The 21944-nt window shown below is 40.2% G+C and overlaps 1 protein-coding gene across 2 annotated transcripts in view; it reads right to left on the bottom strand.

Annotated features, from left to right (window-relative positions):
• Nucleotides 1-21944, bottom strand: part of CADM1 (cell adhesion molecule 1) — a gene marked incomplete at its 5' end in the record, with an annotated part of 336121 nt that overhangs the window by 42940 nt on the left and 271237 nt on the right. For both annotated transcript variants that reach the window (XM_082844839.1, XM_082844840.1), the window contains 3 exons: nt 1267-1366; nt 13954-14112; nt 16286-16423. In XM_082844839.1, coding sequence (XP_082700965.1) covers nt 1267-1366; nt 13954-14112; nt 16286-16423 — 397 coding nt within the window. The remainder of the gene's footprint in view (nt 1-1266; nt 1367-13953; nt 14113-16285; nt 16424-21944) is intronic.

Here is a 21944-nt window from a genome sequence, read left to right as displayed (position 1 = left end):
AAGCAGAAGAAGACTGCTCTGGCAAAGCTGGAAGTACTTAAAACCAAATAACTTCGAAACACCCAAGGAAAAGCGAAGCAGAAGCAAGACCATCTCCTCCTTCCTAAAGGCCATCTTTACAACACCAAACGGTGAGTAGAGAGAGAAGCAAATCCTCGCCCCTGGAGAAGGACACACAAAATAGGGAGGGCTGACGTGGGAAGATAGCCCACTGCAGCCAGGCTCCCTCCGGCTCTCTGTTCTCTCAGAGATCAGCGCTTAGCTGTCACGGGGAGAATTCTTTCCGAAGACTTGGGGGAAGCTTTGTGAAAATGCTCTGAGGTCCTTGTATGAATATGCTAGTTAGCAAAACTCTGAGAGGGGGAAAAAAATCATAGCGAGGGGACAGCAGAGGGAGCTCAATGTTGTTTTTTGTTGGGGACCAATAAAATCTGACTGCTCCCCATCACTACGTTGACCTGTTGTCCCATGTGACATGGAGTGTTTTCTCCCTCGGAAACAGTTAAAAACAATTTTCACTCTATTCGAAAGATGAAAGGATTCTTCCTCCTCCCCAAACAAAATGGAATAATAGCTAAGGCGGTACCACCACATGGCTTTTGCTTTATTAGTGATAATACATGTAGTTTCTCTAATTCACTTTCATTAATTTAGCAGGGGCAAGTGAAGTAGCTTTTTTTACACTTTTCGATAAAATAAGAGTGCGAGTCTTTTCCCTTATGCAGTATGTATACATATTCCTTGAGAAAAATTCCCAAACCATTCCTCACTAACAAAACTATTTCTAGTAGTCACTTTTCCTTGAGGGAAGAAGCAAAATGAAAAGTAAGGCAAGTTCATTTGCCTACAGCTGGCCCTACACACAGCAGCTTAATTTAAGTCTGAAAACCATCTTTCCAACGTCTTAGTTAGACATTAACACAGAAGGTAGCAGACATATCATTAGATTGTGGGCACACTACAAATTTATTAGGATTATTTTATGTGGGTGAGAGAAAATAGTTCTGACAGTCATGTTGATGATAATAAAAGAGAATTCGCTGAGATTTCAATCTTAGCTGGCGTTTCATTTTTCTCCCAATCTTCACCCTTAAGAACCACAGATATTTATTCCCCTTTTCACTGAATATTCTTTTAGTTCCTGAAAAATCTTCCATCCTTTACAGCAGGAGACAGGTGACAGGCCAATGCGTTGTGAACGCACATCTGTGTGTTGTGACATTTACTGCTCCTGACCCTCTGCCAACCTTGGCCTTCAGAACTTACTGGGGCTTCCCGATGGCTTCACATGTTAACTCAAGCGCGTCCCCTTCCCGGGTTAGGCCTTGTAGAGGATAAGTCATCTGAATATGCACTTGAGGCTTATCTGTGTGACAACAACACAAAGTATAATGTTTAGCAAACGATATCATCAGGCAGAACCAGACTTGCACGCTGTCACAAACCCCATACTACCAGCACTCACACGCTTCCCATCCTCATGCCTTCAGTAAAATCCTTCTAATTAGTAAGTAATCCTGGCATTTGCTCAAATTAAACTAATAACTCTAAGAAGTGAACCACAAATAGATTAAGAGATTCATAAGCCAACCACGCCACATCAAACATTTCCTGTGAAATACATTTTGTTACATTTAAGTTTACCTCCAGACTCACTCAAGCTAAAGGAAATTCATTTGCCTTCATGCTGAGGTGAAGCCACAGATATCTGCGTTGCTCAGAACTGATACATTTTATCATAGATCATATATTACTATCTGTGCTCAGAATTGATACACTTTATCATAGATCATATATTACTATGTGACAATATGTTGTGACACTGCATATTAATAAGTTTGCCACTTCTGTGCTCTTGTTTTCAAATGGGAAAGGAAAAACTTCTGAATTCCACTCAAATGTCTAAGAATAAAGAACTGGGAGGTTTTGGTGGCCCCTAATGAAACTCTATGATGGCTCAAGGTAAACATATCAGAAGGAAGGAAACTGATGGTTACCGAGTCTACCATGGTAGGAACCGTCCTTGGTGGTGGAAAAAGCCCAGTTTTAGGGACGAGAACATTGGTACCTAGAGAATGATGTAGGTTGTCCAAGGTCATAGAGGTAGCATAATGAGAGACGGCCCCATGAAATGTATGTTTGGAGGGATTATTGATTCAAACCCACATTTCCCAATGGCAATCTGTAATTAAAGCCAAGTATACCGAGTACAGCTTCCTAATGCAGTCAGGTATTTAGGTATTCCTAAGTGATGTATTCCTAGGCGTAAGTGAATACTTCAGTGATGTAGGTATGCTTATTTCCACTAGCTATTTAAAAACTGTGTTTGTGAGTTTGTGGGGCTGTGGGTATGAGAGAGGAACGCTAGGAGGTACAGGGAATGGGGAGGGAAGGGGGAGGGGTTGGAATTAACTTAGATACACACACAAATACATTTACAAATAAAACCTGAATGGAATTGGAAGGTTTTTTTTTCCCCCTTTGCTGAACTAAAAAGCTATTAATCCCTAAATCATTTTTCTCATTTAATTTCATGACTTTGTAAATGTATATTTTTGGAAACGTACCCAAGAGGTAATAAATGTGAGAGGGCAAGACATCAGTTGGCTGAAAGGTCAGAACAATTGCCACAACTTTACTTTCTCGGACAATCACACCACCCAAACAACAGCCCGTCGGCCTTTTACAAGCAGTGGTTCGCTCATTATCATTCACCCTATGGTATCAGGGAGCAAAGAGAAATATGGCGGGGCTCAACCACCTCTACCCGTACACAGCCAAACAAGCTGCACGAGGTCCTCTCTAGGGATGGCTGTTTTCTGGATGTATTTTTACAGTCGTGTTACTAGCACTGGATCTTTCTGTCTCTGAAAACCACGTGGCATTCAAAACCTTTTAAGAGAGGCTTCTTGTACGGTGGGCACTGTACACTGAATTGGTAATGCTTAGCTTCCTGAGGAGCTAAGTCGCTTGCCAGTGAACATAAGTTAACTGGGACTGAAAGCTCCAGCTGACCCCTGAAAGTAACACGATTCTATTCTTAGACTAGTTGGCAAAGGCAATGTTTAAGAGGAAAATGGCCTAGAGGTCTCCAGATACTGATAGCTGGGTGGGGAAGCTAATCATTAAAGAAAGGCAAAAATACTCAAAAAGGATAAACAGGATGACCTTAAATGAGCACTGGCTGCTGGGCGAGTGTCCTGGGCACCCACCTTTGAGAGCTACAGACAATACTGTAGGCTAAATACAACCATTGGGTGACATATGTGGGTCTATTATTTTTGGTGGTATAATACGCTTGCACACAGAGCTAGTTGGTAAAGTTTATTAAAAAAAACAACCCACAAGATATCAAAAAAAAAAAAAAATGGTAGAAGGTTATGCCACTGAAAACACAGACAACAAAATACCGGCTCCCCTGCTCAGAAACAGCAGCACTTCTGGAGTTCCTGGTTAGGGAACCTCTGTCATCCTTATCCAGGAACCATTCTGAGGAAACCTAAATTTAAAGCCCCAAATTTGGGCTGAAACGTAACATTTTCTTATAGGTTAATCTCTGATCCACAGAAGGTCTACATTTTCCATGCACTGCCGACTTCGGCCCATTAATTAAGGAGAAGCAGAAGGCTTGCTGGCCAATGTGGAAGGCTCTTTTGTCCTCTTTTCTCCTTTGTGTAATTTACAAGCAAACAGAGAGAGTATATTTTTCAGCACAGTGCACTAAGGGTTTTTACAGGCTCAGCTTCTATTAATAATAAAGACGGTGTTGAAAATCTATCCACCCTGCCTTCTCAGTACCACTGAGTTTGTTTTAGTTAAATGCTTTTTATGTTCCTAATGGCTGTTTGCCAGTTGTCAATTACTCACATAAATTAGGAATAACAAGCTAAGGCCTTGCTATACCTGGAATTTACATTTAAAAAAATCATATACTAAGCCATAGGAAATACACCTTCAATTTTGATAACGGATTTTCCCAATTTACTCTCTAGGTTTCTGGAGAAACATCTACCATCTACTTATGGGTACAGCTGCCACAGTCACCTTAATAGGTCGCTGGAAAGGTAAACATTAATCTTGCTTGTATTATACAGAAAAATGTCCTCCTCTGTTGACACAGGCAGTATTTATAGGCATATTATTGGACCGTGGGCAGCTGAGCTATCTTCACGCCCAGCCTAGGAGCCAAATAGAGGGTCTGTGTGCCAAGATCCATCTCTGGGTGAAGGAAACTTAAAAAACAAATTCAATTCCCCCTTCTTTGCCCTGAAAGAGGAACTTGAGCCTTCCCAACAGGCGGAATAGAAACCCTGGGGCTCCACTGGCACCTCTAGAACCCAGGGCTGCTAAGTTTTCCCAGGATAATCCTGACCACAATCCGAGTGTGTCAAAATACTGAACACTCCAGATGGCTGATTGAATAGCCCAGAAGCTCATCATTTATATTTTAATTATGTCCATAAATCAAACGTTATAACCCACCAAATCTTTTCTGAAACAGGACCAGACTCCAAGATTTATTTTTAAGTAATGAGGTAAGGCCCAGAACATTTTCTGGGTGATCATTTTACGCCTCGGTTGGTGTTGGAAGGCACAAAAGCCAGATGACACTTTCTGCCCAAGTGCAATAACTGTCTAGAAATGTACTGCAGAATGGCTTAATGTCACTATAAAATGGAACTGCTATATAAAAATAAGAAAAATAGTTAGGTCTGTGCACTCATGCAACATTATAGTTACAGAGATGGTACCACCAACAGATAATAAATTAGGTCGAGGGATCTGGGGTTTTCATAATCCACTGTAATTTTTTAAAAACCCCGTAAAAGATGTTTAGCAAGTCTACTCCAGCAGACAAAATGCGTCCATTGGTCCAAGTCGCACAGAGGGTTAAATACCAGAAGGCTTTAGGTCACACTACAGTAGCAGCCAATTAAAAAAATCATCTTAGAAAGACATTCTGATTTGATGAGACTTTCTTTAGATGGACTTTGCTCTCTCTATAAAGGGAAAAAATATATATATAAAAGGAAACTCTTAAAGAGGTTAGAATGGCTTGCTGGCAGATTACAATTGATTTCATGCCAGTCTGACCTTGTACCATATTCTATGATCTTTTCAGAAGATGAAACTCAAGACTCTGGAACCTGTATTTCACTTTCCTATGTAAATGAAAAGTCACGGTCTCCTTCGCTCTAGATTACCGCACTAACATATCAGGTCTTTAAAATTTCTTAGTTAAAAAAAGTACACCGTGGTTTCCTTTTGCCTGGGATATTATCCTCCCCATGTACCAGAGAGGAGCATTGCTGAGATAAGAGGGAAGGCGCCCTGACACCGCGGCAGGAGGAGACCTGTTAGCCCAGGGGCTCCTGACGCTTTCCCTGCCTGAGATTTTCTAAATCAGGGGACGTGGGCCTCAAATGTTCGTTCATTGATGTGCTGACTGCAAGCAGGTCCAGGAACCCAAGTGCAAATCTGTTCCTGCAGGCTCTTTGCATCCCTTACTTAGATTTCATCCAACATTCTGGAACACCTATTAGAGTGAGACTGGATGCCTGTCGACCAAGTGTTCATTGTTTTGGGCCTACCAGGGAGAACTCAAGGGCAGTGTGGGCCCAGATGGAATCAGAATGGCTGGGAGGACGGTTTGGGTCAGTGCCTGTGCATTCAGGTGGGGAAGCACTGACAGAAGGGTCTTTGTCAATCATGGGGGATTACTGCAGTTTGGAGGAGCACGACAATGCCGAGATGCACCTGAGATTTGGTGAGTATTAGGGGCTGCTTGAGCTCAAAGCAGAATCAACCCCTATAACATGGCTGCCTAAGCTGTTGGGAGAGCCCAGCTTTGCTCTGAAGGAGGGCGATGTATCACGAGGTCATTGGGGCTGGTGAGAGAACACAGTCACAGCGAGCTCTCAGAGGACTTAAAAAGAACATCTTGCAAAAGGTTTGCTTCCCATTGTCATAATACATTCACGAATCATTTTCACTGCCATTTATTTTGTTTGTTTGCAAGGTGAAGGACCTCCTGCTGTTACATCTGTTGTATGAACTGGAGCACTTAAACTGCTATTCTTGAGGAGGGCTGAGCTATGATGAGTGGGATGAGTCAAACCTGGGGGGAACGGATGTGGGACCGAAGAGCATGTGCCACATTACACAGTAAAATGCAGTTTCCTCTTGTTGCAACTTGTAAGTAGCTTTGTGGATATTGAAATTACTGTTTACCCAACAGAATCAAATTTTATTCTGTGATGTTGTGGCACAGAGTAGCTTCCAGTGCCTTTGAAGTGGGGTGCACACTCACCCACACAGCACTCTTCCATATCTTTGAGAAATCTTCAGAATTAGAAAGTAAACACTGGGTGAGAAAATTCTCATAGCAAGATTTTCTGCACGAGAACGTTAGCTCTGTAACAAGAAAAGGTTTTGTTTTTTGTATCCCTGGTGCCTAGAACAGTGTCAGTGCCTGGCACACAGTAGGCGTTCAATACATATTTACCAAGTGAATGAATGCATGAGAAAGTGGGGGAACATTGGGGCATGGACTTCTAGCTCTGCTACTGGTTAAACAAAAACAAAACAAAAACAAGCAGACCATGAATCCCTCTAAGCCCTGTTATAAGATACACAAGGCCCATTAAAATTTTCAAGTGTTTATTTGAGCATCGATTTGAACAGGGCAGCCCAAACTGAAAATGCTCCAATAGGAGCTGGGGGAAAGGTTTTAATAGAAAAGACACGGAAGTAAAGCAAGTGAATTATTTGATTGGCTAGAGCTTGAGCAGTTGCCTTTTTTGGGAAGCCTGGTTAGCTGTTTGTCATTGGCTGGGCCTAAGTTTCATTGCCTTGGAGTGCATTGGCTTTGGTTTAGGTTTTGGTTTGCCTACATAAGCTACCAAGGTATCAGAGTCACCTTATTAGATTGGTCTAATGGCCTCCTTGTTTAATCACTTTAACAGCCCTCATTGCAAAATACAATTCTATTTTTCTTTTAGAAGGTTAATCCAGCTCCCAAAATGTGAGGTTCAACCCGCGTGTCTGATTTACGTACTTCCACTTCACTACACATTTATTTAGCATTTTGGGTATATTTCAAGGTGGTATCTCAAATGAAATCATAAAGAATGTTGTTGAACCATTCTTTTTATTTATTTTTTGTTAACCACCTTAAGTATAGGAAGTTTTGTTTGTTCAACATTTTTAAAAACATATGTTTTTTTAAATTGAAGCATAGTTAATTTACAGTGTTGTGTTGGTTTCGAGTGTACAGCAAAGGGATTCAGGTTTACATATATATATATATGTTCTTTTTCAGATTCTTTTCCATTATAGGTTATCATCAATACAAGATATTGAGTATAGTTCCCTGTGCTATACAGTAGGTCCTTGTTGTTTACCTATTTTACATATAGTAGTATGTATATGTTAATCCCAAACTCCTGATTAATCCCCCACTCCCCACAGCAATCCCCTTTGGAACATTCTTTTTAGATTTTGAGATGTTAGCTTTACAACCATTGAACCTTCCACAGAATCAAAATCTGACCTTGAGTTAAAAACCATTAAGAGAGCACATTAGAAGACTAGTTTCACTACATAGTATTCAATGTCCACAGCCACAGAGACACATCTTTTCCAAATACATTAGGTCAGACAGTGAGATGTGGGAAGACAGATGTGGGAAGAGGCCTCTTTCTACAGTGGCTTCAGAAGGCAGGGATGATGGCAAAGTCTTTCTTCCCTAAGAGTCATGTCATTCAAGTCTTGTTCACAATGGAGTTGGCCCAATATTTACTCTTTGTTTTTTGAGTATTAGTGACTCAGCCTCCTGCCCCCTTTGGCACTGCAGAATGCCTCACTAACACTCTATAGAGTTAATGGCATCAGGAACTTGGACCCGCTTCTACTGTGTGTTAACACAAAAAAATCATAGGTTAAAACGTTAGTTTGAATCAGGGGGGTCTCCATGCCTTGATTATTTTTCAGGAGGAATAATAAATACTGAAATAACTTCCCAGGAACTCAATTCATTGCTTTAAAAAAATAAAAGAAAGGGAGAGTGGGAGGAAGAGCATATTCTGTTAAAAAAAAGAGACCGGAGGGGCTTCCCTGGTGGCGCAGTGGTTGAGAGTCCCCCCTGCCGATGCAAGGGACCCGGGTTCGTGTCGCGGTCCAGGAAGATCCCACATGCCGCGGAGCGGCTGGGACCGTGAGCCATGGCCGCTGAGCCTGCGCGTCTGGAGCCTGTGCTCCGCAATGGGAGAGGCCACAGCAGTGAGAGGCCCGAGTACCGCAAAAAAAAAAAAAAAAGAAAAAGAAAAAAAAGAGAGAGAGACCGGAGATCAGAGAGAAACAGGCCAAATATGAAAACGCCAGCTATTACGCTTTGAAGAATATAACCTGGGAACAGAATTGATGGGGGAGAGGATGGGATATGGGAGCTGCCGTGGTAAACTGTGTCTTATCCTCCACTCCAAACAGGAAAGATTTTCCCATTTCCAGGTTTTTTCTCCCTCCTTCACTGCAGGACACTATCGATACCAGAGAAACATTTATTTTGGCACAAGGAACAGGTTTTGATCATCTCCCTCAATGCCCAATTTTCCCCCAATTGAGGGAATGAAAGAAGAAAAATCTAGCCTTCTGTGGACCCTCAATGAACAGGAATATGGATTTACAAAATATCTGGCTACACTGAGTCAATAAAACTCATTTGGAAAATGATGCCCACGAACACAATTAACTGGCAGATGATAATCCGAGCAGGGAAGGCGTTCAAACATCCATTTTTTGAGTCTTTGGTTTCATTCTCCCTTTCAAAACATATCTCTTAAATTTTTTTTTCAGATATGCACACACACACAAAACCCTCACTAGATGAGGATTTTTGCAAAACATTTTAAAGAGCAAGGCTACGATGGGGGAAAGCAAAAGACACACAGCAGTAATTCCAGAGATTCGGATACACCTCGGTCCAGAGTAAGGCTTCCCCCCTTGCACAGCAATCTGAATTCCATACTGAGGGTCACACCTTTTCTTTGAATTCCCAGCTTATGTCGCTATGTGTTTCCACCTTGATGCTATTTAGACAGTTTTCTTTTAACGTGCAGACAGTGAACTGTTCTCCTTTAAACAGGCTTTTATTTGACAAGAGTATGTTCGCTCAGATCTGAAGCTCCACTAACCGTGCTACAATTCTACCACATTCTGCTATAATCAACCCTGTTGTAAATTTGAGCAACGCTATATACACAGACATTGGAAAGAAAAAAACTGCACAGAAAGAGTTTAGGGTCATATAGCTCAGAACATTAAAAAGCAAAACTGTTCTCTGCCTAACATCTAAGGAAAGAGAGCTTTGAATTCCAGCTCGCGAGCACAATTACTTTCTGTTTTAAACATTTAACTGCGTGCTGCCGTATCCTTGCTGAGTCTTAGAATGAAAGCTAGAAAACTAAGAGCCCTACTGTATGTTCTTCCTTCCCAGCAACGGTCCTATGAGAAAACCTTATTAATGAGCTTGCAAACGAGCACCCAACAGGGAAATGCCACAAACAAGAGCAGCTAATGCCCCGGAAAATCAAATAACCGAACACTTGGCTGATTGTGGTGCCTTTCATATTTTTAATAAAAAGAAGGGAGGGGCGACTTTAATTCACTAATTCTGAGAGGTCAACACCTTGCTGAACAAAACAACTCACTTATTTATGTTCAGAAATTTCCAGATGATAAATTACATGGACGTTAATCACTTCAATGCATACTACACAATTAATATCTGTACTCACCAAAAACTTAAGGATTATTTAAAGCATGACAGCATACACATCTGGCTAATTTTTCACATAATTGGGCACCACAATTTCTCCTGGTACCACATACGAGTGTCTTAACAAACAAACGCTGCAAAATTCTGTGTTCAATTAATTAGGACTTAAACCCACACGACAAAAGGGATTCCAAGTTGGAGCTCAAGCCTTGTCTTCTAGACAATATGGTGGCTCTCCGTGTCAAGGGGAGTGTGCAACCCTTCCCTTCATTTTATCCCTCCTCCTTGCTCCTGTCATTTTTAAAGTAAGATATTTAGTGGCATACAATGTAGGTTTTCATTTCCTTTTTAAAAAATAGTATTTTCTAAAAGGACATAATTTATACAGCATTCAAATCCATTATCTGTCATTTTACTCTGTTCTTATCCTGATTAATATCCATCCATCTTAGATGAGGTAGAGAGAGGTTTCCAAAAATCTTCATGTAGCAAAATGGGCCAAGGTTGAACTGAGTATACTTAACACCAATTCTATCAGGTTAGATTTGCCTCGAAGGTAGTCTCATTTCCCCAGAGTAGAGTAATTCTTAATCTGAGGTCCATGGACCAGCTCAGGATGTCCTGGTGATAAACTCATGTTTATCACTGATAGTATAAGAAATCTTTTTAGGTGGCAAAGGAAAGGACATTAAAAAATAATAGTTGTATATTTATTTTAAAGTTTACTAGATAGAATATACATAGCAAATAAAACTCATAATTTTACAGGTGTTTTTACACAGGTCTTGGTTAGGTTAAAGCAATAAAATGACTTAAAAATTCTAAATATGATACGAACACAGATGACCCGTGGATTTGGTAAAACTTGTGAAAGTGGCCCTTGAATACCTAAAATTAGGAAAACTGTAAATACACCCCTTATACTGGAAGTAAAATGTGGTGAATGTCATCATTTCCAGCTCTATAGCTGTCAAAGGATTTTAAAGGGGTCAACGATCCCCAAAAGTTTAAGAACTGCTGAGTCCAGAGTTTGGGCCAATTAAAAAATAATGGTCTAATGTTACTCCTCAAAGAGTATCCAAAATAATTCACCATCCATGCACACTGGCTACTGAATCTCAGGCATTCAAGTATCTCTTCTTTTTACATGGCCATCAAGAATGTATATATGTGTATAACTGAGTCACTCTGCTGGACAGCAGAGACTGGCACAACACTGTAAATCAACTGTACTTCAAAAAAAAAAAAAGAGAGAGACATGGTGTGGCTTGTCTGCAGAGAGGGGCCTCCTATGGGGGGAATGGAGCTGAACCCCCAACACCACTGGCCAAGGTCTGAGAAAGTTCTAGTGCCCAAAGACTGAGTGCCTTGAGCACCTGAGGCATGAGGCTTTTTGTTGTCCATAGCTGCTGGTGTTCAAGAAGAGTAAAGCTGGTAGGTGATGAAGTAGAGAATTCCAGTGTGTCTGAAGATGCTACGTAAGGAATTCCTGGCTGACTCCGCAAATTTTTCAGTAGTGCTCTAGAGAGGGAGGGTGGTGACCTGTCAGGTGACTTTCTTGAGCATGAAGCATCGTATTAAGATGCCAGATCCGACTCTAAACTCCATTCAGATTAACACGTTGCTTTGTAATCCTTAACCTTCTTTTATGCAAAAAGACATTTTTCCTATATACATTCCAAGAAATGGAATATCAAAGGATAAAATGTTTGTGTGGCTTAGGCTGGGTAAAAGAACAGAGTCTCCCATAAAAAGGTGCCACGTTAAAGTTACAAATGACCCAGGGATGTGTCTTCAATTTGGGGAAGGCATTAAAGTCACCTTCCTGCAGTTAAGGGCCAGCAGTACTTTGTAAGACTGAAGTCAAATGGATTCAGAAACACAGCTTTATTCCTTTTCTTAGAAGGACAAATCTCACTTGAATCTTCAAAAGAAAAGGCTTTATAAAGATCATTGGCAAGTCTTCCAAGGGGTAGGAGGTGTAGTGCCTGAAATATTTTGCATTTGGGAATGAGTGTAATTTTGTAGGTGGGTGGGGCTATATTCTATTTAGAAGATACTCTGGGAAACTAAGAGTGTAGGGGTGGGAACTGGGTGAACAGCTACTCAGGTCTCACAAAGGAGCTAATGTATTATTAAAGCTAATGGGCCCCTACAAGGAAAGCTAATGGATATTAAGTTTGCTTAAATGAATTACATATTAACAAAGTCACAAGAAATCTACTATCTGCCAATTTAGATCATATCTGATCTTTTCTGTTTTCCCATTATAGGGACATTACACCACAATAGTTTTAGTGATATGAAAATTATAAGCATGATGCCCATAATGAAGCTACATAATGAAGTAGATGAAATGAATTAACAAGAAAAACTGGCATTATGTAATGTTAAATTGAGCCAAGCTCACAAAGTGGAATGGGATGGCTTTGTAGAAGCAACTTTTTATAACTTTCTCCATCCCCTGTTTTGCTCAGGCAACCTAAGCAGGTGATACAAATCATAGGGGGATTCATGGTGCCCACCCCTGCCACCACCAAATACATACCTAATTCCTAACCTCTGGAACCTGTGACTGTGGCCTTATTTGGAAAAGGATTCTTTGCAGATGTAATTAAGTTAAGGATATTGAATTGAGACCATTCTGGGTTACCCGGGTGGGCCCTAAGTCCAATGACAAGTGTCCTTATAAGAGACACTCAGAGAAGAGAAGAAGGCCAGGTCAAGATGGAGACAGAGAGTGGAGTGATGTGGCCACAAGCCAAGGAACACCTGGAGCCACCAGAAGCCAGAAAAGGCAAGGAAGGATCCTCTCCCTAGGGCCTTTGGAGGGAATTTGGCCCTGCCAACACCTTGATTTCAGACTTCTGTCCCCTAGAACTGTGAGAGAATAAATGTCTGTTGTTTATTAAGCCATTAAATTTGTGGTAATCTGCTATGGCAGCCCTAGAAAATTAATAGAATAATTCATAGAGAGTAATGCTTTTCCTTTATCTGATGCCCAATCATTGACATCCAATCAAACTCTTGTAACATTTTCACCAGGCACACCCAAAGGCCACCTGGAATTTTGCAGAGGCCAAGTTACAGAAGTCTCTTGATAAAAAGTGAGAAGCTGGCTACTCAGCCACAACTTTGGTGCAAGGATAATTTTGTGCAGAAAACAGATATTTTTTCCACAAGTAGGAGAGCCCAGAGGAGAAGATGAGGAGAGCATCTTTAGTCCATAGGGTACAGTGAGGAGAAACCTCACTCACCACGATCCAGCTTTTACTGATGAAGCCATCAAGACCGCGGCACTCATCCCAAAGAGTTCCACTTTTAAACTCATCGCTATAATTTAAGCTAAAATAGAAGAGAACTTGCAATCTAAAACAAGATGCTGATGTTCAGTGGGAATAAAATCCCTTCTATAAAAAAATTCAGCACTTATGATGGGGTTAATAAAGCTGGGGGCGGGGGGCGGCTGGAATTACCCTAGATTTTGAAGTTGGCATAGAAATGATTACAGTCAATATTCACAAAATTTAATTAATTAAGTCATGCACTAGAGCAGATGGAATCATTTTCAAGTTTTACATTTGGGTTAAATGTAGTATTTTCAAAATCCTCATTGGCACTCTATAATATGGCAGTGTTTCAGTAGAATAATCCTTTGATTATTTTTCTACCAAGACAACAAGATGAAAATTCTACCTAAACTATATAAAAACATATGTATTCAATAAGTGGCTTCTGAAGTGTTTTTAAAGAACTGCTACTCTATACCCTCAGGATAAAATACTTGGGTAATGCTATGATTTGAGTGTTTGTGTCCCCCCCCATCCCGCAAAAACTTATACGTTGAAATGCTGATCCCCAATGTGATGGCGTTAGGAGGTGGGGCCTTTGGAAGGTGATTAGGTCAGGAGGTTTGTGAAACCCTCATGACTGGGATTAGTGCCCTTATAAAAGAGGCTGCAAAGAGATCTCTAGCCCCTTCCACCATGTAAGGACACCGTGAGAAGGCGCCAGCCATGAACCAGGAAGAGGGACCTCGCTGGAACTTGACCATGCTGGTACCCTGACCTTGGACTTCCCAGCCTCCAGAACCGTGAGCAGTAGATATCTGTTGTTTATAAGCCACCAGCCTGTAGTAGTTTGCACAGCAGCCAGAAAGGACTAAGACAGGTACTCACACTGTACTTCTAGATACCGCTGGGTCTGCAAGTTTCCAGTGACGGCAGGGTGCTCCACCTGACAGATCACCGGGACCCCGTCATCCTCCTTGTGCACCTTCAGCATCAGCTGACTAGTCACGGTGTACATGTCTGACCACTCCTCCACCTCCGATTTGCCTGGGGGGACATACCAAGAAACCGGAGCTGAGTGAGTCTCACTCTTTTCTTAAATATCCTCCCCTCCCTCCCTCTGCCCCAACATTACTATTTTAATAAACATAATGGAAGTCACTCCAGATAAGGGTAATCTGGGGGTAGATAACTGATAAAAGGATAATTTCCTACTTTTCAGCCTTGCAGGATAGTATTTAAGATAATTAACTCTACATACTATTTACTATTTTTATTTAAATATATGTTTCTTCTGTCTTAAATTTTCCCACAGAAAAGCAGCTGAACGTTGACCCATTTTGACATTTGACTGCTCAAGGCCCTAGAGAGGAAGAAAAGAGAAGTGCTTTTTCCCCCTACAACCATCTGAACTTAACACATCTACTAGGCTGTAATGCGGTTTAAAAATTCCAGGACGTCATCCAAATCCCTTAAGTAATTTCAATCAGGAGTAAAGATATAAACAACCCCCTTTGCCCACCCCCATCAGCAATTAACAGGGAAAGCAACGACAATTAAATGAAATTGTAATTGAAATGTTTAAACTCTGAGACTTTTGGAAGAACACAAAAAAATGCAGTGGCAGTGGGTAGAGCAAAGTAAGATATAGGCTTCAGGCCAGAAGGGAGCCACGTCCAAGAACACCCAGAAAAGGGGGGGAGGAGGCTTCCGGATGGGATGAATAGGCCAAGGAGGCCCCTTTCCTGAACTCAGCACTCCCTGGGACATGACGCACCATTAACTTTCTTTTAATGTTTTGTACTTATTGGTACACATTTAATGGCTCAATTCACTTAGACAGAAAAGCAGAGGGGAAATGAGAAATTCCTTCCTTCCAAAGCCATACCTAGGAAATAGGAGATTAAAACAGAGCAAGCTTTTTGAAACTTAAGCCATTATATATAGATTTTTCTGTTTCTAGATATAGATTTTTATATCCTCTTTCTAAAAGGACTTTCTTTTCTTCCTGGAACTATTTATTTATTTAACAAGCACATACAGAGCACTTACCTTGGCCCAGACACTGGCCCCATGCTTTACAAATATTCACTCATTTCATCTTCATAAGAATCACACAAGGTATGTAAATATTAATATCCCCATTTTAGAGGAAATTGAGGCACACAGCAAGCATTTCTGTCAAATGATCAGAGGAGTTCAGGCCCTGAGTCCTCTGTCCTGGGTACTACTTGCAAGGCAACCTTTTGCAAAGAAAGGAATCGGAATGCAGACATGCATGAGGAACTTAGGATAACTGGCAAAAAGAGAGTCAAAAATAGGGGCTAGGCTGTATCCTTCAGCCGATGCAGCGGCTAAGAGGGCAGATGTCCGAGGATCCAGGAATCAAATCTGGATGGCCCGGTACTGAGGGAGAGACAATAGGAGCAGGGTTAAAAAAAGTTGCCTGTGCTGCCAGCACAAAGTCAGAAACGTTGCAGAAGAATAGGCTGCTGACATGGGCAACTGAATCACAGATTTCTCAAGAAGGGTGGTGCCTGCAAGTTCGCTATGAAGATAGATTCTCAGCTGCTTAGCACAAGCACCCTTGCAGGAAAGCCCATTGTCAAAACAACCAATAGTCCAAGAGATGTTAGAATGACTTGGTATTCACCATGGCCAAGACTGCTATACTTTTTTTTTCAAGGTGTAACACAAGAATCTGGGGTCCTGACCCACCCTGGGTCACAGGGTAAAAGCAAGGAGAACTAAGGGTACAGACATGGCCAGCCTGAGCTCAGGGGATACCTCAGTGATTCTAACTGGTCTAGCGAGTTCTAGTTTACAGGTCTGGTTCTCTCTGAGCCTCTGAGTAATCACCTAGCAGCACATATCACCATGAACCCTCAAACGACAGAATGAGGATATGAATTAGAACAGTAAAATGCCGTTATGCTTTGGGCTCAGACACACTTACTAACTGATTGCAAACCATATGTTAGGTTGGCCAAAAAGATCGTTCGGTTAAGAATTACATTGTTTGATAAAGTTCTTGGTGAAAATGAAAAATGTGTCTTTCATTTTTGCTTATAACAGAACGGACTTTTTGGCCAACCCAATATAAATGAGCATTTTTGTTCAGGGGTGTGTTTTGCATTTGTCTTTAACGTCCACAAAGATGTACTCCTGCTGGGATCGAGTGTGGACTGGCTTCTTCAGTACCAGGCAATTCGCATCTTACCTTTGAGCTCCTTGTTCCCTTTGAACCACCTGATGGTCGTGGCTGGTTTGCTGGCCATGGCAGTGCAGTTGACTTCAATCTCCTCACCTTCCACCGCTGTGTCTTTCTGGATATCGATCATCAGATTACGTGGTGGGACTACAAATTAAACATGTATGCTTTTTAAACACAGAATCTATTTCTGGGCATATTCTTCTATTCATTAGAAACTAGGACCATTGCTCTCAAAAAAAGGAGATAACAATAGACATTCCTGATGGGAATTTAAAACAAACTGCCACTGGAGGAAACAGAAGAAAGACAAAGTCATTATCAAATAAAACGAGTTACGTAAAATCCCTTACTTCAGAATTCGTCCTAAAGTTATCTGATAAAATGACCAGTCTTCCACTCCTAAGTTATCAGTGACCAAGTTATAAAAATATAGATACTAGATTTGCTATCAATCGGTCATTAGAAAATTGACCAGAAAGCAGATATAAAAGCAAGAGGAGTAAACACTATTGACATTATCCTCCTTACCTGGAAGTCTCTGAGAGGAATATTTGTCCTTAAACTCAACCCTTGGATTTCAATCTTCATATGAAAGATTCCAAAGTCAACCAGCAAAGATCAAAAACATGGAGTCCCGTAAAAGAATCACTCCCCATAAACATACACAGAAAAACTGTGCCTCAGAGCCACTTCCATTCAATTCAAATTATTTATAGAGATCTAGAATACGATCTTGACCTCTGATGGATGGCGTAGTACTAAAATCCTTTAGCTATGAAGATGTAGTAATGTAGGAAATGCCAGTTAATTTGTAATGATTTTCTATATTCTGAAATCTAAAGCTGCAAATTTTAGAAACCAAAGGTGGAAAAGACTATTGAGTGTAGGTTAGATTTCTACCTCAGAATTAAAACCACTCTTGTCTAAGCATATTAAACATATATGTAATAAAATGATTAGAATAAAATATTTGGGGGCTAAAATGCTGAATATCAAATAAAGAGTAATGACGGTGGTTGATAAAGAAAGCATGTTATCTTTTCGGAAACTGAGTTGACAATGAAACCATATAAGTGCAACCTTATGTCAAGACTGAGCTTCTTGAAATAAAAATCAATAAGAATACTGAATTCAGCAGACTGAATCTAAAAATATATGTCCTGACCACCATGAATAAGCAAAGATGGTTCTAAGACTTATGATTAATAAGTTTCTCAACTCAGAAGAGAAACAAGAAATTAAATATGTATAAACATGCCATCCTGATGATCAAGTTGAATAATAAATCTCTGATACTGCTTCAATAAATTATGGGATTAAACCATGTATTTGAGATTTCCAACTGTTCTAGTCCAATGTGAAAATTCTACCCACAGGAAGACTTTTACACTGAATTGAAGCAGTTGAAAATTTCTATAGAGAATTATGGAAAAGGAAAATGATTTATTGTATATGTTTCTCAGCAAGATAGTTGGTAGGGGGAGTGTAACTATTGGAGCAAAATCACGTCTCTTCTTTGTTCCCTGTATCACAGGAAACTAACACAGTTGCTCAACTGGACGTGTTGCTAAAGTGATGTGGCCCCAATGAGTAGTTAAATATGGCAAAGAACTACCCTAGTTTACATTTTAAGAAAAAATAAGCATAAAGAGAGATAGTCTAACATCCAATTTGGAGTTGCACATCTGCCAACATTTTAAGAGACAGAAAGGCAGGTATAAAAGTAAATGGGATGATTTGGCTAGCTATTTCCTCAACGCAGTTTATCCTTCCTAGATGACAATCAGGTAGGTTAAAGATTTTCATTACACGTACCTAGATAGCTGATATGGGGTACACAGAGAGACTAGATGTTTACACCCAACAAATACTACTAAATTCTGTGTGCCGTATAATAGGAATATTGAAAAAAATGCTTTTGTTAGAGCAAATGTCAGAGGAAAAGACTGTCCAAGCCTAAAGAAAATAAGATCTTGGTGAGCTATGGGGAACAGAAGAAGAGGCTTAGATAAAAAGGGAATAACTAAGGAGTAAAAGAGCTAGGAATGTCCTCCCAACAAATGTAGGGCTGAAACAAACAGTATTAATTCTTTTCAAGGTCCAGGCAGAAATAAAAATGGAGTGATGAAAATAATTTCTGATATTGACACGTGCAATAATTTTCAATGAGAAATGTAATTGAGTAATGTAATTGATGGGATACTACTCAATTTAAGCAAACTTAAATTGAGACGGGATACTCACAGAAGGGTTCTCTTCGGATGAGAAAAAGAGGGCAAATAGCTAAAGGTAATGTGTAATACACAAGGCTCTCTTCCTTGGAAAATACTACAGGATGGGATAGAGCAAATTTCAGTATGCATGGATAACTTTGGGAGAAACACTTTGATGGTCATTCTGTGGTAACCTGGGAATCTTCCTGATGGGAATAGATCCAGGAGCTGTTAAAAGGTTCCAGCAAATATCAATTGTCAGGTCTTGACGGCATTAAGGTTCAAACATAGTCTTTGTCAGACATTAGTTTTCTGTGTGTTCCTGGGTATCTTTCCTTCATCCTCTCCTTTCTCGTGTTGAGTCTGAAGATACTGGAGAGCTCTCTCTCCTCCTCACAGGCTTCTTCTAACCTCCACTAGCAATTCACCTTCAGTGGTACTTCTTAGTAGAGGAAGTACTTAATTCTCTCCATCAGATGGAGAAGGTCATAAGGATGATGGCGTGTTCTTGTCACATTATCAATAATGTCTGCTATTTCAAAGTAAGGAAATGGTGGGGCTTCCCTGGTGGCACAGTGGTTGAGAGTCCGCCTGTTGATGCGGGGGACATGGGTTCGTGCACCGGTCCGGGAGGACCCCACATGCCGCGGAGTGGCTGGGCCTGTGAGCCATGGGCAGTGAGCCTGCGCGTCCGCAGCCTGTGCTCCACAACGGGAGAGGCCACAACAGTGAGAGGCCCGCGTACCGCAAAAAAAAAAAAAAAAAAAAAAAAAGTAAGGAAATGGCAAGTGGTACGTATAAATTAGGCCAGAGGAAAATTTACCAATGTCTCTTAGATTTTGTTTGGGGGTTGAAAGTGTGAATGGCAGCAAATAGGTCCTTATCTAGATTACCTGTTGCTTGGTTTTATCCATGTTAATACCTACTCTACTGCAGCAGATATAATCTACACTTCCCTAATCCTTCCCAGTGATTCCTGTACTAATGCTAGCTCCTCCTGGAGAGCTGACATCACCTGTAACTTGACAGCCAAGGTAGACATGTGGAAAACTTCAAAAGTGGTGGGAAATATGACCAGTGTAGAAAAATAAAGGACTTGTTTATTGTTGAGAAGAACATCCTGAGAAATGGCTGAATGACTTTTTCCAAGTCCATAAACAGTTTTCTCAAGACTGACCAGTATTACCGATCTTTACGAAGTTTAGAAGAAGAAAGAGTCAAATGTAGTAGGAGCTGTTTGGTTTACAAATATAAAATAAAATGTGAGTCATAATGGTTCACTGATATCAGTTATAAAGTTAACTTCTCTCAGATTTTTTTTTAAAGCAAGAAAGCTTTAGAAAATATAAATGAAGTGATTTAAGTCTATCTTTCTGAAAAAAGGGGGGGTAGGACAAGAAAATCTTAAAGTTTATTTTGGTCTATTCATTCTCCCGTTTTTCCCTTTAACTTCATAATGTCTACTCAAATACGAAAGCAGTTAGTAAGGTATCAAAATCCATTTATAAGAAAAAAATGAATTAGAACTGCTACTAACCAGAGAATACACTTATACATGGTCCACTAAACAGACATATTTAGTGAAAACTGCCTGCAGCCATTAATGAAAACAACCAAAGATATATCTAAGGAGGTGCCTAGAGATGGAAACTTGAATAAAAGTCACGTAGAGGGAAATACTAGAAAATAGCAAAGAAATGTTGACGTTCTTCTTAGCTAACTTCACATCTATAAGAGCGCTAATTATAAACATTACGCCTACAACATTAAAAAAAATCAGCAATATCAAGATGAGTCACGTTAATTACAACAAAAGAGGAGACTTAAAGCTGATCGGTATGTGGAATCTCACTCTAAGACCCTTTAAAATAATTAGGTTCTCCTGCTCCTGGAATCTTGAGTGAACACTAATCTTAGAAGGACAGGACTGTAATAATATTAGCTACTATTATCAGTAACTATACTAATGTTAAAGCAGCATATTCTCTCTCTCACTCATCTCCTTTCATGAACAGTAGTAGGATCTGGAGAAAGAAAGAAACTCATCACAAGTGGGAGAAGTGAATGAATATCCTAAAAGGCATCCAAAGGCATGCAAAATATCACAGGGGAGTTTTCAGTTTTTACATGGATAAGATAATAAACAGAATAGTAACTAACAAATACCCATCTCTATGTCTTATAATTATGCTGAAATTTTTGCTGAATGCTTCAAACAACTAATAAAGATGCATGCACTAAAATGAGCATCTTCATCCGATCAGGAAGTTTGACAGCTGTGTAAGTACATATGGGGTCCTTTTCAGAGAACCACAGATAGAAACGAAGATGATGCTAATAGATCATTCTTCATTCGTTATGATACCTGAAAACTCTAAACCTTAGGAGGAAGCTTTGAATATATGAGTATCAGTGGAAACTGTCAGATTTTGGAATATGAAAGACTCAAGTGCCGATGACAATAATTTGACTCCGTCAAGGAATCCTAGAATAAATTCAGTGGAAGGAATATTAAATGAATGCATAATATCTGCAAAAAGAGCATTTACCAGCATTACTTTCAAGTATATTTAAGTTAATGTTTCTATACAATACAAGCAAGGAACCTATTATTTCTAGAATAATCAGACCTCCAAAAGGATTACAGGCATAATGCTTCTCAAAAGCCTAGTGCTGGGTGTATTCCGTCCAACTGGCCCAGTCTAGCGAGTCTGAGAACAAATGTACCAAACACTGAAAACTGACAGGCAGTAACTGCTTGTCAAAGACCAGATACACTCCTGCAAACAAAAGATGTGCACCTTCAGGGAGAAAATCTTGAAACAGCAGCCTTCAGGATTTTGTTGAAAACAACCTAGACTAGAAGACCCAGAGGTTCTGAGGCAGAAGAGTAAGGTCTGTTTCGAAGTCTAAGATTCTTGATTCTCACCATGTGCTTTGTAAGCTGGGCAAGACGACTAACCTCTATTATTATCATCTCTTTCTTTGAAATAAAGACATCCATACTTAAAGGTATATGTAGCGAAACATTCTGAAAATGCAAAATGCCGTTAAGTATATTCCATCTAACTGCCGTCACTTTTGTGGACACACCATAAACAATGGTGGGTCAATGGGAAGATGGCCTATTTGAAGTTTATGCAGCTGATGACTTACTCCAACAAGCAAACAGTGTTTCAAAGACCTCTCCAGAAAACTTTCGGTACATCTGCCAAATTCCAAAACGTTCATCCTGGCCAAACCTTCCACACTTACTATTTCTGCAGATCTAATAGGGATCAAAGGTGCTATTAGAGATAAACACGTACACATCACCAAACACAGACCACAGCAGAAGCAACATGGTCAGACGTGAAACCTGACTGTCTAAAATCAGTGTTCCTCTTATCAATAACATATATGTCAGCATTAGGGATATGTTTTTAGTTTAATGAATTAAAAAAATGTTCCCT

The sequence above is a fragment of the Leucopleurus acutus genome (assembly GCF_964270905.1).
Source record: "Leucopleurus acutus genome assembly, chromosome: 8".
NCBI classification, from domain to species: domain Eukaryota; kingdom Metazoa; phylum Chordata; class Mammalia; order Artiodactyla; family Delphinidae; genus Leucopleurus; species Leucopleurus acutus.
This window is presented reverse-complemented; position numbering and strand designations above follow the sequence as displayed.